Below are 19,146 nucleotides of genomic sequence, written 5' to 3'. Positions count from 1 at the left end.
GTGGCGACGCGGGGAGGGAGAGAGAGAGAGAGCCGCGGCGTCAAGCACCCTGGACCCTGGAGTTCGCTTACGCCCCGGCTTGCAGCGACACCCCCTGCAGCTCATGGGGGGGGAGAGGGGGCTCAGGATGCCACCCCCCCTGCCCGCTGCTCTTCTAATGTGCCCCCAGCAGCCCAGCCCCGCGTCACAGAGCCCAGCGCCGCGCGGCGCCCATCCTGCCCAACCCTGGGGCGGCCGACCGCGCGCCATCGCCACCCAGCGGCGCGACCCCGGATCGAACCCGGGATCACAGGGCTCAGCTGAACTACTGCATTTCGCCTTCTCTAAGAGAGCTGGCTTCCTAGATGTGAACTACTTATCTGGCTGAATCTGATCACACCACCTGCTGCGCGTGAGGCGCGAGAGAGCTCAGGTCTTTCCCCGGTGAGGCAGAGGAGTGCTACAGCACTTTTAAGTCTATGGCAGTAGACAGTCAGAAACTAGCAGGGTTTCAAGGGGAAAGGCAATACCCCTCTATCGAAACTGCTTGAAAAATCACTGATAATTCAAAACATTTACAAATATTTTTTTTGCATTATGAAAGGCCTTAAAAAACTGCAAGGCACATTTGGATATAAGGCACATAAGAAAACCTACTTGGAAACAAAACTGTAGTGGGAAGAAGAGATCCCACTGACAGAGCTCTTTCCATAATTCGTGCCAGATACTTCAATAAAGAGAAACACTGACCCTGTTACAACAAGCGGAGGTTGTTTTTGGAAAAGTTAATAAAGCTCCACAGTTCTACAGAGCTGAAACCCTATAAAAACTCAGGAATCAACCTAGCAAAGAGCATAAAACATCCGAAGAATGGCCGAGGTTCTAAATAGTAACAATCGGGTATGTTTGTCCATGATGAACAGAAATATGTCACAGCCCTTGCAGCAACAGAGCCAGCGCAGTCGCAGTGCAGAGAGCATGCCAATTATAGAAACTGGCCCAAAAGGCGAGTGACCTCTAATGAGGATGACTCAAAGTACGAAATACGAAAAGAAACATCAAAACAGGCTCCAGACCTCGAAGGCCGAAAAGCAGAGAGAGTCAACAGAAAGCCTGGTAAAAAATCTGTCTAACCCTGCATACGAAGAGGGCCGCCTGAAAAGGGAAAGACACCTGTGGTACAAACTAAAGTAAATGAAACACAAAGTATTTCTATCACGGCATTATCCAGATTAGAAATGGCCCTCGTTCACGCACGGCTGCTCAGAAACGGGATCACGGTGGTTGCGTGCCAAGATGTTAGATGTAAACTCCCTTTCCAGGTTCTTCATGAGGATGAAAGTCAGCCTTCGGGGGAGGCTGCGCAGGTGTGCACAGATCAGGATTTCGGGCTTGCAAGTTCAGTTGTAGTGGGCTGTGGCCCGGACGCCCGCGGCGAGCAGCTCTCCGGGAACGCTAGTCATTTTCGGGGGACTCTCAGGGGCCACAAACCACTTGGGGGCCACAGCTCTCAGGGGCCACACCTCTCGGGGGCCTCGCGCACGCCGCAGCCGTCTTACCTCCTCCAGCCGCCGCCGCTGCTCCTTCTGCTGCTCGATGCGCTTCTGCCGCTCCGCCAGCAGCTGGCGCTTGTACTCCTCCTGCTCGCGCAGCTGCTGCTCCTGCAGGAGCTGCTGCCGCCGCAGGGCCTCCGAGCGCTCCTTGTTCTCCTGCTGCAGGCGCAGGAAGTCCCGGCGCAGCGTGGACTCGCCCGGCACGTTCACGATCGAGCTGCGAGCGGGGGGAGAGCGGGGCGTCAGGGCGGCTGCGGGCGAGACGGGGGAACCGCAGCCCCGGTCTCTCAGGCCCGGCCACTAAATAAATTCACCGGCGTTCTAGAAAAACAATCTACGCATTTCAAATTGAGCACAACATCTTGAACTTCGTGAAGGTACCGGGAGTCGCCGTGTTCCCAAGAAATGCGACATGATTCGGCCCTTCCTCCCCGCTAGCCCCCGGAAAGACTAATGCGCTGTGTTGTACATCTCACCGAAGAAATGTTCCAACATGACCTGCACGTTGCACGCTGCAGAGTTAACAAGTAGTATTTGTCAGCAAAACCGTCTCGAAGTCGAGAGCAATATTTCTGCTGGATTAAAAGATGCATTCATTATTCCTTACAATGTCACAGGGCCGTTTGGTTGCCCCGTTCGGAATCGCAGAACATGGCGCTGCGCACACCTGGAAATGTAGTCTATTTTGTGATGCAAATCGCATCACTTTTATAAATGACGGCGCACATTTTACTTTTATTGCGGTTTGAAATGCGCTCATCAATGCTGATTTTTTTCCCAAGCCTGAAATATAAAAATAGCGATGCAGTTCCCCTTGAATGGCCTAGTATCCAACAAGAACGGGAACTTGAAATTTCGACAGGGAAATTGTGCACAGCGGAAGAGAAGCCCGAATGGATCAAGACAGAAGACAAGGTGCAGGGAGCAGTTAAGCCTGGACAGAGAACAGCTCAACACTGAGAACCTGAATCACAGAAGGAACACAAGCAGCACAGGAGAGACCTCTATCATTGAGTTAGCACCAAGGCAATCACTCCTTCACTCCCTAAAGAAAAACTTTCACAACCCCATCATTTTCACGTACAGACCATTTCCTTAAACCAGAAATCCTCCGCATACTTCAGCATTGAGTGTCCCCAGAGACTTCTGACTGACTGCTGCAAACCAATAGCAAACTGCTACCACAATAAATTAGTGACCAATACAACCACACAACATGATCAATTTGACACGTACACCGGGAAAGAAATATCTAATGGATTTTAAAACGCTTTCAGAAGTAAGACACCTGGACACCTGCTACTTGTCAGAAATGGCTTTCTGCTACACCTCAGAAACAGTAGAGGCGCATGAAAGCTTATAACTTTCTCAGCAGGACAAGGAACACAAACGTTTCCATCAGAGGACAGTGGTGTGTTGGGTGTACAGAGAAGTCCGGTTCAAGTCAGGTGGTCAGGAAATGACATTGCGCCTGGATTGTGGTTAAAAACAGTAATTCAATGCAAATGGGGCACTGCCCCTGCAGTTGACCACAGTGATTTAGACTTTTCATTTTTCACCTATAAATTATACACAAAAAACAGAAAACATTCTGCTGAAGTCTTGATCACATTTCAGTCTTGGAGGAAGTTGCAGTTCTACTGCTGCAGTGTGGGTTACAGATGAGCAATGCACAAGACACATTTGCACATCACTTCAGCACCATCAACACTCAAGTGTCATGCCGGGTTAAGATGCAGATTAATACTTAGTTCATGTTGTTCAGATGTTTACATTCATGTAAGTGTTTTTAACCAATTGCATATCCGATTGATAGACCTAAATATGACAGCTGGCCTCAAAAAGCCCAGGAAACGCTGCAAAAAAACTATTTTAAAATTGCAACTTAACTGTAAAGAAAAAGAAGCAAACTACTACTTAAAATGAATACTGGTGCTTAATTGCTGTGGGAAATACGGACTCAGATGGCAGCCTTAATATAATGACCACGTGTTTTATTTTTGGAGAGTTCTCAAGAAACTCAAAGCAGTATCTGGCAGTAAACACTAAAAAGTCAACAGACTTCAGCATGTCCAGAATTCAGCATCCCTGGTGCTGAAGCACTCTGCATCGGCACATACTTCCTGTCCTCCGTAAACTGCACTGGTTCCCTGTGGAATTTTGAGCGGACTTTACGAGGCACTGAAGGTGCAGTTTATTTTCAGGACGTACTATATAAATCTATTCCAGCTCTTAACCTTTGTGTCCAGGAGAAGACCAAGCTCTGTACACAACGGCCCATGGGGCTTCCTGTGTGTAACACCATGACTACAGAACTAATTTCCCACATTCATCACACTTTCAGAAATCAAAAACTTAAAGATCCATCTTTTAACGACGAATTTCACCCTCACTGCTGGTTTTCACAAAGTCACTTCGCAGTACCTTTTTCACCACTTCGTTTTTTGCTTCAATTGTGTATTGTGTGCTACTGTACAGTGCCTCGAGTTCTTTGAAAAGCTCTTGAGAACTGTATTTAGCAAAGTCGAGTAACACAAAGTAAAGGTTACAGTAGTTACAAGTAGGGAGCTGCGTCAGCATGCATGGGCGGCAAAGGAGCAGGTAAAGGTTTACTCCATGCTGAAAAAAGAAAGGAAATAACTTTTTGGCTGTGGTGCCTTCTGTGGGTCTTCATCACACCATCATCACGTTTAAAAGAAGCCGAGGTTCACTAACTAGGAGTCAAACTTTGAATCTGAATAGGACATAAAGATCACCTCGAGCATATTTTCCACCCGATTCAGCAGAGTGGCATAGCTCACAATATCAAATGCTGCATCTCAATCCAGGAGAAGACCATTAAGTAATGGGTCAGAGGCAAAGCATCGACTGCACGAGGAAGGGCCATTTCTGTGCAGGCTCTGAACCGAGACTGAAAAGGTTCAAAGTGCTCAGATGCAAGATTCAATTTTTTTTCCATAGCACTGTAATTTTCCACCCAACATACCACTGTAATCTTCCACAGTATTTTGACTCCACTGTTATGCTATAACACTGTATATACAGGGGATATAAATATTCCTTAGGATCTCTTGGCATCAGATAAACCAGATTTTTTAAACTTTACATATTTACAGCGGTACTGTCCACAATCTTAAAATGTCTTGGTTTAAATTAAATGTATAACTGTTGCTTTTCAGGCCAACCTCAACCCAGGGTCTAGAAACATAATTTTTTGTAATATTTAAGACTGTTATGAAGGTTAACATAAAAAAAACTGTATTCCTGCTTGTAAGTATAACGTTTGTGGACCTCTCCTGATCTATGGTTTCTGGCAATTATTTTTATTCTTGGCTTTTATAAGCTTAAACAGACAACCCTGTTAAATTATGCACTAGATTTAGCTTGAGCCCTCTCTATTTCATGCCTAATATCATTAAACCAGCGTTTATCAGAGCACAGATTTGACGCCTGGCAGCTCATAAATATTCATATAAACCCATCTATGGGCCTGGTGCAGATTTCAGCGGTGTACTTGCGCTGACACACTCTTGCTGCCAGGAACAGGACAGCGAGCAGGCCTCTACAATCTGGAAAGACCTGCCTGGCCCTCACAGGCCTTATTCGCTTTAAAAGAGCTGCCAGCATATCCAGAACACCCCCCACAGACTCAGCAGCACACGCCCAAGAGCCACACAAGGACCAGAGAAACGAAGCGCACCGTTTCCGGAACGCACCCCAATGGCTTTTGTCGGGATGGGTCCCTTCAGAGCCCGAGTGAGAGCGGCCCGTCCCAGGCCCGGCGGAGCGTCATTACCTGGGCTCTCCCTCCTGCTCGGGCGCCTCTTCCTCCTCCTCCTCGCTGCCGCTGTACTCGTACTCCGTTTCGTCTGGCAGGAAGGCGGGGGGGAGAAAAAACAATTGCAAAAACAAGGTTTTGCCCCATTTTGTAGGTTATTTTTGCCGAATCGGTGACTAGGTGGCGGAAGAGGCAGTGGGCCTAGCTGGGTCTAGAAGCATAAGGGGTCACAAACCAGCCTGCAAAATAACTGCAAGAATTGTCCCTGACGCTAGGACAATTCAGTGACGGACAGTATCGGAGCATCATTACTGATCACACTAGCAACGTGAACGTTACAACATTCTTCTGGTGTACACGAAACAGCAGGACTAGCTTACGGTTTAAATTCCTGTTAAGCGCTAGTGTAAGAAAAACGGGGTTCTACCTAAACAGTAAATGTTCGGTATGTGAATCTGCCTGCAGTCCTGTTATGGCAGGTTATGGCATACGATTACGTTTCACGTGGCGCGGGAAAAATTTTGACATCAATTTCTTAGAAATACAGAGCACTGATCGGACACATATCCGCCACTAATTTGACCCTTCGAGTTTGCTTGGTGTCGTGGAGGAGTCTGGAGGAACAGCTGCCTGAGCAGAGCGGGTCTCCAGACAGGCGGCCACGCTGCAGCTGGTGCACGCTGCGCAGGCTCCGAGGCTGGGCGCGCGCCGCGCCGCCATCGGGCACCGGAAAGACAGACGGCATCAGGGGACAACTAAAATATGACGAGACGGCATCCAAACCCCCTTCCAGAGACGGCTCAAACAAACGCGCCTCCAGCCCCCTCACAACCCCCTTTGCAGCCCACAGGAGCAGGCAAGGCCCCCTGACGGGCTGGCGGGCGCGCGGCTGTGCCGAACCGGGCGGGAGGCGGGAGGCAGGAAGCGGCGTGGCCCCAGCGGGGCCCCATACCTTTCTCCCCGCGCTTCTTGCGCGTGCGGTCGATGTGGTCCTTGAGCTGGATGCGGACCTGCCGCTCGTTGGGCTGGTCGCGGATGAAGGGGTGCTTGAGGAGCTGCTCGGTGGGGGGGCGCTGCATGTAGTTCTTCACCAGGCAGCCCTCGATGAAGCTGAAGAACTTCTTGGACCTGGGGAGGAGCGGACAGCGTGAGCCGGGCGCTCGGCCATTCTGCAGATCGCGACACCGGGGGGGAAACGACTCATGGCGTGCCGGGCTGGGCTAGATGGGCGAGAGGCTGGTAAATGAGCTGGTCTCAACCTGGCTGAACATGAAGAAGCCGTCGCTGGGCTTGCCAGTTCCAGACCGTAGCACAGCTTCTTTAATGACCACTCACTTAATGACCACCTTGGACTGCTGCTTTGGCATACAGAGGCATTTTTCACTCCCACACCTATTAGTGCATTAAAAAGGAAGTACATGCATGATACTCCTTTATTTCATCCCAGACAGTCCAGCAACCTTATCCCTGTTCAGCACCTTCATATTTCTCTGACATTCACCCATTCATTCTCTAACCGCTTCTCCCAGTTCAGGGTCTCGGGGGCGCCGGAGCCCATCTCGGCGTGTAACGGGGGCAAGGCAGGGTTCACCCCAGACAGGACACCAGTCTGTCCACCGCAGAGCACAGGCACGAGCTCAAGCGCGCACTCACACCTGAGACAGCTCTCCCAGAAGCTAATTAACCTACCAGTGCGTCTCTGGACTGCAGGGGGAAACCCACGCCAGCCCGAGGAGAACATGCAAACTCCGCACGGACAGCACCCCAGGGTCCCAGCGCTGCGAGGCAGCAATGCCCGCCACAGTGCCCCCGCCCCTGCCACCCCAATTTTCTAACACGGTTTCAGAAAAAACGTAATTAAAACCTCCTGTTTAAAATCATGCACAGTTCAAATTTAGAAACGAGTTTTAAACTGCCATGGAAAAAAACTGATTTTCCACATCAGACAATGCTCTGTCGAAACTGTGATTCACCAGAACATTACCAGGAGTGACAGCACATACTGTATATAAGGGTGTAGCACCACAGAGCATTTTCATTGAACTGCCTTTGTTCTGCATTTATTCCAAACCACAGAAAGCCACATACAAAAACTTGACTTTTCTCCCTCTCTGCCAGAGATTGTTCTTCTGCATTATGGTTGTTTGGATTCTAGACAGATCTATATCAAAAGCTGGACTGGAAAACAAAACAATGAAGTAGATGATTTCAGATGCAAAGAAAAAAAAGGAAATCGCATCTGGAGTGAGGTTAAACGTAATGACCACATGTTTTTCTAACTCTGCTCTACAGCAGTTATACAAATCTATCAAAAAAGTTAGAATGAAGACAAAAAAAAAATCAATAGAACAGATCCCATAGGAATTATGCCAATGTTCTATTTATCCGTATCAGACTGACTTATCTATTTTAAAACACTCAGGATGTTTTCCATCATGTTTGTTTTAAAAGTACTTTCTTTCCTAAATAATGTCCTAAATAAATAGCTTATAATCCATAACTGCTTAATTAAATCAATGTTTGCACTGCTTAGTGCATTTAAGTGTTTAAGACGGCTAAAGGACCCTTATAATAATCTGCTTCTAACTCTTATTATAATAATAATTATAATTGCTTACACTTATATAGCGCTTTTCTGGACACTCTACTCAAAGCGCTTTACAGGTAATGGGGATCCCCTCCACCACCACCAGTCTGCTCCCCACACACCAGCTCTCAGTGGGGAGGAGAGCAGAGTGATGAAGCCAGTTCAGAGATGAGGATTATTAGGAGACAATGATTGGTAAAGGCCAGGGGGAAATTTGGCCAGGAGGCCGGGGTTACACCCCTACTCTTTTTGAGAAACACCCTGGGATTTGGGGGGGTTTTTAATGATCACAGAGAGTCAGGACATCGGTTTTCCGTCTCATCCGAAGGACGGCGCCTGTTTACAGTAGTGTCCCCGTCACTACACTGGGGCATTAGGACCCACACAGACCGCAGGGTGAGCGCCCCCTGTTGGCCCCACTAACACCCCTTCCAGCAGCAGCCTTAGTTTTTCCCAGGAGGTCTCCCATCCAAGTACTGGCCAGGCTCACGCCTGCTGAGCTCCAGTGGGCTGCCAGCTGTGAGTTGCAGGGTGATATGGCTGCTGATTAAAGGATCCCCCAACTGCACACATTCCAGAATTTCTTACCTAACAAATGAATACAAAAATAAAACCGCTCGTACTTTCTGTAGATAACTGGTGTGGCAAAGGTTTAAATCTGAAACACACAGCACCTCATAAAATCCATTGATTAGGGATGGCATTTGATGATCAGAAACGAGACTTTTTGGATCAACGACGAGGAGGCTGAAGCAGAATGGTGCACCCCCTCTATTCACGACTGACTAACACCTGCTTTCCATGATGACATACGAGTCCCGGGGCCTCCCCGTCCCACCTCCCCCGCTGACAGCCTTAATGGACTGAGAAGCACCTGACGGCATTGTAACTCCCCCCCGGGCCCCGATCACACTGCAGGCTGCGATTTAAATCGTCGAACACCGCGTAAACCTGTTGAGAGGCAAGGCCCTGACTGTACTCAGCCCTGGGGCAGGGCTCAGCAGCACAACAGGGCTCAGGAGACGGCGGTGGCAGTTTCAGGCTGTGAAACATGAGCGGCTCTTTCGGGACTAATTGGGGGGGGGCGGGGGGGGGTCGTGTGGATCGGTGGCCTGACAACAGCAGCTCCTCACAATCCCGACACCAGACACAGCACTCTGCCCCCGGTCACCCTCGCCTGCCTCATTCTCCTTTCATCTCCATTCGCTCCTGACCGATTCACACAAATCAGCTTGATCCGAGTTCCTGTCCCACTTCAGACGCCGATAACTTTTTTTTTTTTAATCACGTTTAAAACCTTCAGGAGTTCAGCACCTGCGGTGGAACCCGATATCTGTAAATTCTCTCCGGCGCACATCAATTCACCGGGAGCCATCAGGGGACAACTAAAATATGACGAGACGGGTCAAAAGTCAGTGTGAACTGAGAACTGGGGGGAAAAAAATATTTTTTACAAGCACCATACTAGGTTTCTCTTCCTGCATATATACCTTAAGATATTTATTTCTAACTTTTTGCTCAAGATCTTCTCCTGACTTTTTACCCCCGATTTAAAACTAAATTTAAAAAAATCTAATATTCTTCAGATGTTTCAGCAAATAAATCAAGCTCATTTCCTTAACTACCAAAGATTCCAGATTTGCACCTTTCAATTATTACTGGGTATTACAATCATTCAGGTAAAACGGCACAGGACATGTGGAATACAGAATATTACAGGCTTCCGTGTACAGGCTTCTCCTCCTGATGGGAAACAACCTACCATTTTTTGGATTTCAGTCTCGGTGGGGGGTTTCTGGGAATTAGGAAAAGTGCTCTCATCGGATGCATGTCACAAAGTGCTGAAAGATAAAATATATATATATATTGGAGACTTAAAAGGAATCAGTGCTTCAATATTATAATTTATAACTTGAACAGAGACCTTGCCCATAGGATATTAAGAAACCTCAAATTCAAAAAGGCCTACAACTGCATTGCATTTAAATACCAAGTTTCCTAAAACAATTCTCAGATTTCTGCAAGGTTACAAGCAGTCTTTCACAAAGGCTTTGCCGAAAATGAGGTTGAACTAATAAAAAAAAAAAGACATGAGTAGATCACAGAAGAGATGAAGAGCCCCACCAGTTTATCCACTGAAGTTTAAGAAAACATGGGTGTCAAAAAAAGCACAAATCCATTACGCGGAAGAGCTCGCTTTTACAAGACAGTCTGTGGTAGCAGTACAATTTGCAAGTAGAGCTTCATAGTCTCGGCTCAGCCTGGGGAACAGGGGCGCCAGGGGAGACGCAGATCGGGGGGGCTGGGGGAGCGCGTGGTGTCCCACGGCGCCCAAGCAGATGTACTTACGGGGAGCCCCCTCTGCCATCTCAATGGCTGTAATCCCACAGGACCACAGGTCACTCTGCAAAAGAATAACACCGGTGAAGAACCTCAGCAGCACAAGCTGGAATCGAGAAGCCCTTCTTGAGTTCTTTCAAAAGAAGCTCCAACTAGAGTTTTTACACAGAATGTTCTGAGCCGCCTCCGGAGCCCCCTGGCATCTACTGCAATGGTGGCTCTGTGGCTCAGGATCTGCGCCTGTGGCTGGAAGGTTGCTGGTTCAAATTCAGCAGCCGGCAGAGGAATCCTACTCCTTTGGGCCCCTGAGCAAGGCCCTTCACCCCAGCTGCTCCAGGGGCGCCGTCTGTGTGCCTGTGTGTCTCATGGAGAGCAAGCTGGGGTATGCGAAAAGACAAATTCCTAATGCAAGAAACTGCATCAGGCTAATAAAGTGATCTTATCAGATCACGGAAGAGTGTAAAATGATACTGCTGAGTGCCTGGGAAATTCTGGCTTACTCTGTAGTCGTAGGTGGCATCCGGGTTTTCATCGCAAGCAATGACTTCTGGGGCCATCCAGTACGGAGTCCCGATGAAGGTATTCCTCCTCCCTACCGTCCTGTCGAGCTGAGCGCTGACACCAAAATCCACTGCAGCCGAGATCGGGAGGAAGAGAGGTGGAAGTTAACCCGACGTCGTCAACTTTCGTGACGATACGGACGTCCAGTGGTCCCTTTCTTAGCCAAAGAAAACAGCCAGAATTGTTCGTGGACCAGAGTTTTGTACAATTTTTTTTAGGAAAAAGTGGTTCTGTGGTATGCAAGTAAAGAGAAAGAGCTACAGCATTACCGTAATGATTAAGCTTTTTAGCATTATTATAATATTTTTAAGCAGAAAGCAGAGGGAATGAAAATCTATTAACCAACATTGTGGATAATATTCATAAGTTCATGAAAGGCATTATAAAAAATGAACATTTTTACTGTTTTCCAGGCAGAGATTCCTGTTGCACAGACCAGCTCCCCATTACGTACCCAGCTTCACTTCAGCGTTTTCTGTCAGCAGAACATTTTGCCCTTTGATGTCACGGTGAATCACATGGTGGGCATGAAGATGTGCCAGCCCCTGAGAATCAAAGCGAACACAGACATCTGGTTTGCATCTCTCGCTGGAACCCTCACAAAAAAAGACCGGAGACACTGCAAAGCCAGCAGCAGAGCCTGCTCGTGCAGAGCACCCAGAGCGCAGCGTGTTTTCAGGAACTGTATAACACAAAGCTCTTCCTCCTGAAACCCGCTCTTCAGCAACTACAGCTTCCCTGTACACCTGAGTTTCTCAGAAGTCAACCAGTTCTGACTGTCCGGTCGAGTTTTTTCTTCAAACACAGACCTAGCCTGCTCCAACCTTCCTTAAACCAGTGATATGAAAGTGAAACACACTCCTCTCCGTCAAGTCATCGATAACGGAGCTCAGCTCAGCAGCACGGACTCGTGACTCACTCGCAGGATCTCTCGAGAGATGTAGGCGATCCAGTCCTCCTTCAGACTGTTGCCCTTGGTGTTCTTCACCAGATCCGTGATGGATCCCGCCCCACAGAACTCCATGACGAGCTGCACATTGGAAAAATTCAGATTTACAGCAGAGAAACCGCCGGGGAACATTCAATGATAAAAGAGCAGCTTATCGCAAAACACAGAGCAATACAATGTTCTTGTTCTCATTACCAAACATTCACAATTGATGAAGGTCTTCAATGTAGCTTAAAATGCTTAATTACCTTTTTAAGGTCTATTAGCATAAGTGTGCCCTACAGCTAAACCAGGCCTGCTGAGTTCTTATCATTTGTTTTCGTTACATAAGCATGAAACTACCTCCTTCGGTTCTTTGAAAGGCTTTGCACTTCATAGAAGGAGCAAAACAGACAAAAGAATCTGAAAAATGCTCATCCAGCCGCTTGGATTTGGGCCGAGCTGATTTCTGGGCACAGATGAGACGCTGAATGGCGAAGGAAAGGTCAAGTTTAAGAAGCGCAAATCCGAGTCGCACTGAAATCTAAGGTCAAGGTCACTTTTTCGTCGCCCATCGTCAGTACGATGCCATTCCTGGTGAGGGTTGGGGGAGGCTGAAGCTCTCCCCAGAAGCACAGGGCACTGGTTAGGAAAGAGCCTCCTGCCCTAGATGGGATACTAGCCCACTGTAGCCTTTTAGACATCCAACACATCGCTGCACAGAATTACACAAAACCCCAGAAATCTACACAAGCGTCCGGGGCCACAGGGTTGAACTACACAACCATGTGGCACATGCATTCAGTAGTACTTCCAAATATCTACATGTGATGAGACAAAAATGCTGAGTGTTTCTTCAGAACAGATATATAAAGAGCAACCTGTGTGACTAACCTAATATTATACACTTAACTATGCATCCACATTTAAGATGAAACGGACCACCGACTAAAAGATTGCTTCATATTGCAGCACTTTCGTTTTATTTTTTTGCTTCATCGCTTTTGCTTTATTGCATTTTCCATTCTGAAAACAGAGCTTTTAATTTATACGGTACTTGACTGCAATGTGGCGTAAACAATGACAATCCTGGTTTGCAAAATGAAACACCAAATAAATTTCTTATTACATCGTTTGCAACACGAGCTCTTGGTAAAGTGCGCAGTCATGTCGGAGTTCTGGAGTTCCAGACTCCTTCATGTCAAAATACTCCATGGCACTCAGATGTTTTGACAAGAACGTACAGTCGAGCCGAGGCTATTAAATGTAACTTAAGCAGAAAACGTATATCTAGAAAATGACTTGAGGCTTTCGGGGGTCGGAGGATTAGACGGTGAGATGGTTCGAAACACGTTCATGATGACAGTCTTAGGGACCAGCGCAGGCCTGATCATCTGGGAGCCGGTGAGAGAGATCAGGTTCCCGGGAGCTGTGCGAGATGTCCGGCAGGGCAGTCCTGAGCGCCGGACGGGAGGTTTATAAGGGGCACATTGACCGGGCCCAGGTGACACACTCACCCAGAGCTGGTCGTCGTGCCCAGGAGGGCTCTTCTTAATGAAGGCCCCATAGTATGTGGCGATGTTTCGGTGATGAGAGTATTTTTTCAGCATATTAATCTCCAGTTTAATTTCCTCTTCTTCATCCTAAAGAAGCCACAGGGAGGAAAAAAAACATCAGAATGGTTTTCAGAACCTTTTCAGTGTGCAAGAAGGATATGAACGCAATATTCAGTTTAAGAAACGTGGAAAGATCGCGGACAACGCCCTTGTAGGAGTTGACCATTCACACCACATGCTACCTGCAAAAAAAGTATAAATGTCAAGACAGTTATTCATACACATGAAATCTCTTACTTTGTTCTGCCAGTATTTGTAATGTATCTTTAAAGTGAGCACCACGTCAAAGAATTAAGGTTTAACAGTAGATGCCTTCATCTACACCGAAACAAAATTCGGAGGCATCTATGCCTTTTACTTAAATACAGAAATGGACCAACTGCTACTTCAATTAATCTAGACCAGATACTCAAGATGAAGCAATTTGAATTGACAAACAACTTCAACAATAAGCCAGTCCTGAAAGAAACAGATTTTCCACTGTCCTCATCAGTGTTAGTGACGTACAGCAAACCTGAAAGGACACCTTAAGAAACCACAGCCAAAACGTCTTTTTCAACAAGGACAACTATTACTTGTTTCCTTGCACCCAGCGCACAGCTGTAACTCCTCCATTTAAACTTCAGCTTTCATTTCTCTCACGGCCACACATGACCCTCACAGCAGGGAATGATGGGATACCTCCAACACCCTGACGACCTGCGGAGGGACCCCAGTATGTTCCAGTCCACTATTTTCAATGCTTGGCAAGAGACTTGAATTAAAAAAAAGAACATTGAAGAAGCTTCAATGAATCCTGTTTCCCCTGTTCAACATTTTGAACTTAAAAAAAACTTGGACAGCCAGACACAAAAAAAAACAGCAGACTGGTTTTATCTTGTGTGTTTTGTAGACAGGCAGAAATCGAAGCCATTAATAAGTAAAGGGATGCTGTTCACCATGAATGTGTGATTTTCCACAGACATGTTTGGTGCAGCTGTTGGGATTGTTATTCACTGCCTCAAGGCCCCAGGCAACAGTTATAGAGTTACACTCTCTCTCGAATGAGTTTGTATGGCAGCAACCTAAACCAACGTTTATCACAGTATAACCACATAATACTCTTAATATTGTTCAAGGAATACACCTAATGATTGAACAGGGATGAAATTCTGGTGTATAAACAATGAGGCTACTTCATTTGGATGCTTCCAATTAACAAAATAAAATGACATGATCAGGAACAAAATTAAGTGGAAAGAATACATTCTGGTGTGAGGGATTAAGACTTCCTAAACTAATGTACACCACAAAATTGAGTCCTAAGACTCTCCTAGATAAATATCAGTGTGATGATGAATCGCAGAAGAAAGCGGATACCTAAAACAAATTAAAACTAACAAATTAAGTAATTCACAACAAAAATCATTTAAGAGCCAGCGAACATCCTTGAGAGTCTTGTGAAAGGAGCTGCAAAAAAATTGAACCAGAAAACAAACCACACATTAACTTGGGCGGAGTGGTTGCTTTGTGGCTCAGGATCTACGCCCGTGGCTAGAAAGTTGCCGGTTCAAATCCTGTGGCCGGCAGAGGAATCCTACTCTGTTGAGCCCCTGAGCAAGGACCTTAACCCCAGCTGCTCCAGGGGCACCGTCTGTGTGCCCGTGTGTCTCATGGAGAGCAAGCTGGGGTATGCGAAAAGACAAATTCCTAATGCAAGAAACTGCATCAGGCTAATAAAGTGATCGTAACTTCAAGTAGTAAAGAAGAAAAGCTGGTTTTGGCTATGGAGCCAAAATGTTTCATTTTTTCTTCACACCCGAAGAGAAACAGCTGGAGTTTCTTCTTTATACTTTTAAACCTGGAAAAACTGTTTCCTGAAAAGGTACAATATTCAACTACAATGTGCCCCAGAACCCTAAAGGAGAATCAGCTGAGTTCCAGGCTTTTGTCAGCAAGCTGATGGATTCATATTGTACAACAGTGTTAGAACACAATGTCATGATAAGAATCTGCTGTAAAATAACTAGAGAATTTGATGCTTAAAATGGGAACTGTTTTCTACCCAGCTAGGTGCTACCACACACGTCTGAACAGATGCAAAACCATTCTTTTGCTGGTAAAAGAAATTTGGAACGGAATATATAGAACAGGAAGCACAATATGGGTCAGGGCAACCTTGCAGAAATATGCCAGTGGAAATGATGCACATCCTGGAACACTGTCTTCAGTAACCAGAAGCTTGCCTTAAAAGAAAGCTTGCCGCAGTTATGGTCCTTTTGTAGATAACCTTATGTTGACAAATTAAAAAAACAAACAAGGTCTAGCCTAGAACTGATCAGAAAAAGTAAAGAGTGTCACAGTGTCAAAGAAAAATTCACAAGCCATTTAAAACAATTTCACACATTTTCCAATTCAATTAATTATTGCATTTAAAGGGGTACCTGATCTTTCCAGCCCTAACATGTAAACTATTTTTTTAATCTGGACAAATTAAGGATCACTGCTCCCTAATCTAACACCATTTTAAATTCTTTAACTACACCATGCCGAGATAGATCTCCCCATCTGACAAAAAACAAACTGAAGGTGTTTGTTGGCCACACGCTTGAATTCAGCAAGGCCCAAAACAACTTTTTAGTAAGGGCCTGGTGGAAATGAGTCTCTTAATACAGCTCTGATGAGCAACTAAAAACAGCTCAAATCTTGCTTGACAGCTCGCTCTTTCTAGCAGCAAGTAATGAAGTGAAAAATATTTAAAGCCTCATGCAAAAAGCTTAAACTGGGTGGCTGAACAGCAGGGGAAATCATGAATTACTCAGTGGGCAGCCCAGCTCACCACATGTATCATCAAGGACACCTACAGCTAGTGCTGGCTGGAGCCCTTCCAAAATCAGTGCTTGTGCACAGGTACAAGCCTGTAAAAGCCCTGTGTGTAACTGATGGAGGATCAATCGAAAGAGTAAAAACGGTAGCATTTAGTCTTGCATTCAAACCTGAACGCCATCAATATCAGGAACGACATCCCCTTCAAGAAGGACTATGACACGACTAAAGATGGAGAAATGTGCCAAACGGATCTCTGGCACACACAGAGCCATGGCGACTGTGATTATACATCTGCTGATAAACACCTAGCAGGTAAGAACACGCATCAATAAAAAAACTTTCTCCACCTGCACCAGAGAGGCTTTGCAAGTACAGGCACCACAGATGGAAAGGGGACGGGCAAGAGCCGTGTTGTGAGGTGTCTTCTGGGCTGGTGACATACTGGTGATGTGCTCTCAAGGCCTTTACACACCCTTGCAAAGGGTACAATTGTGCAATTTCTGCTGCACAGAACTGTCTGATCACAACGTGCTGATAACTGGGGGGGGGAAAGGGAGCGGAGACAAGACTGAACATGATTAAGTTCACAGGGAAACACAAAAGGCTGTATATCAAAAGGCCAGCAAAAGAGCACAAGAAATTAGCTTATTTAGCCTTCTGTCTATGAAAGCTTGTAACGTTGCTAATAATGGAACCCATTCAGACCCATTCTAATGTAATTGCTGAAAAACTCCACTGAACAGAACTTGGAATTGACACTTCTGCTCCAGGGCACTGTGGTCAATGGCAAAGGTCTATACTTGAGTGGTTTTGTATGCAGCTTTAAACTGGTCATATGGCGTCCTGGTCTGCAGAGCTGCTCAGAACAGACAGACTTCAGCAGAGGAAATGCGTAGCTCTGAGGAAGACTCCCCCTCCACTACCAATTGCAGTTGGTCTGTGACTCAGATAAAAGGGGCCCAGGTATAGCAATGAACGCAATGAATCGGACAAGTGGTCTCCAATTGTAACCGTAGTTTCACCTCCAGAATCATGCTAGTAGCAGCTGTCAGACCCCAGCGTCACAGAGTTCCACAGAAAAGGGCTCCTCCTCACGTTATGGCCAGTTTGTTTTTTCTGCAAAATGGGTTCTTCAATTTTAAACTGCGCAAGAACACAATCCTGATTTGTTCTTCGTTGTTTGTTATTTCTAAGAAGAGGATTTGGGGGAAAAAATTATTTGCTCCATGCCAGTTACTGCGAGACTGTCAGGTTCTGAACTGCAGTATCAGCGGCATTTTCACAAGTTAGTGCCTCAGAAAAATTTAGGGCAGATCTCGGGCAAAACTGCAGAAAAATCTCTTGGCTGTTACATGACTAAGAATGGGGTCAACAGAAAATAATTTACTTCCAAACTCCCAATTTCTCAGACCGGTTATTAAATAGCAGCAACAAAATAAATTGATGGTAATCACAAAATATCCACCTGCATACAATAAGTGAGGAACTGAACTCGATGACATCGATCACGTTCTGTATAGCGGCTGTCGAGGGCTTCCTCAGGCACGTTCACGCAGCGCCAACTTGACCCACACTCCTTCGTTAATATGAACAGGGCTGGAGATGACCGCTAATGTACGCCAGACCAGCTCCGGGTGTGTGGAATAATGGATCATTATGCCATCACGTCACTGCAGCAGCTGCAGCTCTGGAGTCCAGGTGGGGATGCCCTGGGAATATTCTCCGCCTGCTCTGTGGGCTGTGTGAGTGACCTCTGCCATCCAGAGTTCCTTGCATACTACTGTAAATGCTACCCGCCCCCCGCCGCAGTGTTACACATTAAAAAAACACCAGAGGTGTCGCATATGGCAAGAGAAAATATTAACAGTCTGTGACTAGGGAATGAATTTCTTGCAGTCGGGCGTCTCCTCTCCTCACGCGAGGGGCAGGGGTCACGCCGTGGCTCACAGGGAAGAGTCACTCTGGGGACCGCGGCAGGGAGCACGTGGGGGTGTCCCAAGACAAGCCGCGCCTGTCCCCGAAAGGGGGGGTGACCCCTTGTGTTGATAGGGCGGTACCCCTCAAGAGCAGTGTAGGACAAGAGCACATGTTGTCAAGCGTGCGACCCCAGGCAGTCAAGAGTCAGAGCAGTACGAGATCCTCAGATGACCTCCGCTGAACACAGTCCTAGAAAGCAGTACTTCCACTGAAAAACGCTCAACGATTCTTTAAACAGCAAGGGCCAGGAACTGCTAGACATGTCAATAACTTTATCTTCAGCGCAGACTATCCTGTTAAAAGCAGGACTAGAAAATCACCTTCCAATGCTGCCATCTAAGGATGTCAGCAAAGTACAAAACGTGATTCAGCACGGGGCCGGGGGAGATCACATTTCAAGAGCTCACTCTTACCTCGGTGACATCCATAACCTTGATGGCTGCCAGCTGGCCGGTTTTGACATGTCGTCCCTGCAGAGGAGAGAGGAAAATGTTACTCGAAATGTATTACAGAAACAAACATGCTACAGAATTGAGACAAACCCCGAACGGCAAACAGCTAGTGCCAAGCAGCCCGCTGTCGATGGAAGGAAGACTGCACAAAGTACTGGATCGCTACAGGAGACAAGGTGAAGGTTATGGCAACACAGTACCAGTGTGCTCAACTCTTTTCAATTCAACTTTATTGTCATTAAACGTACACAGGGGCATAGTATAATGAAAAGTGTTTCTCATTAGTCACTCAGGTGCATTATATAAATAGGACAGGAGATAAGACAATAGACAGTAACATTTTCTTCAATGTTATTGTATTTTGTTGGATTAGAAATGTGTTTTGGCCGTGGCTCCTCTGTCAGGAATGGCACACGCAGCATGCTCGCCCTTGACTCACGGTGAAAGGGTCTTGAAAAGTCACAAGCATGGCATCTGCACAGAGCAGAAGAGGGCGAGAGACTGCTGTACCGTGCAGCAGGCCTCAGCCCGCTCGAACACACTCTACATACTCCAGATACACCCACA

The 19,146-nt window shown here is 46.7% G+C and overlaps 1 protein-coding gene across 11 annotated transcripts in view; it reads right to left on the bottom strand.

Annotated features, from left to right (window-relative positions):
* LOC102689948 (mitogen-activated protein kinase kinase kinase kinase 4) overlaps positions 1-19,146 on the bottom strand; it is a 100,311-nt gene that overhangs the window by 41,913 nt on the left and 39,252 nt on the right. For all 11 annotated transcript variants that reach the window (XM_069179028.1, XM_069179032.1, XM_015364110.2 and 8 more), the window contains exons 3-12: positions 18,541-18,597; positions 13,244-13,369; positions 11,718-11,828; positions 11,253-11,343; positions 10,738-10,868; positions 10,247-10,301; positions 9,660-9,738; positions 6,263-6,438; positions 5,329-5,401; positions 1,539-1,749 (exon numbers count right to left, since the gene is read on the bottom strand). In XM_069179028.1, coding sequence (XP_069035129.1) covers positions 1,539-1,749; positions 5,329-5,401; positions 6,263-6,438; positions 9,660-9,738; positions 10,247-10,301; positions 10,738-10,868; positions 11,253-11,343; positions 11,718-11,828; positions 13,244-13,369; positions 18,541-18,597 — 1,110 coding nt within the window. The remainder of the gene's footprint in view (positions 1-1,538; positions 1,750-5,328; positions 5,402-6,262; positions 6,439-9,659; positions 9,739-10,246; positions 10,302-10,737; positions 10,869-11,252; positions 11,344-11,717; positions 11,829-13,243; positions 13,370-18,540; positions 18,598-19,146) is intronic.

The sequence above is a fragment of the Lepisosteus oculatus genome, chromosome 15, assembly GCF_040954835.1.
Source record: "Lepisosteus oculatus isolate fLepOcu1 chromosome 15, fLepOcu1.hap2, whole genome shotgun sequence".
In the NCBI taxonomy this organism is placed as follows: Eukaryota; Metazoa; Chordata; class Actinopteri; order Semionotiformes; family Lepisosteidae; genus Lepisosteus; species Lepisosteus oculatus.
This window is presented reverse-complemented; position numbering and strand designations above follow the sequence as displayed.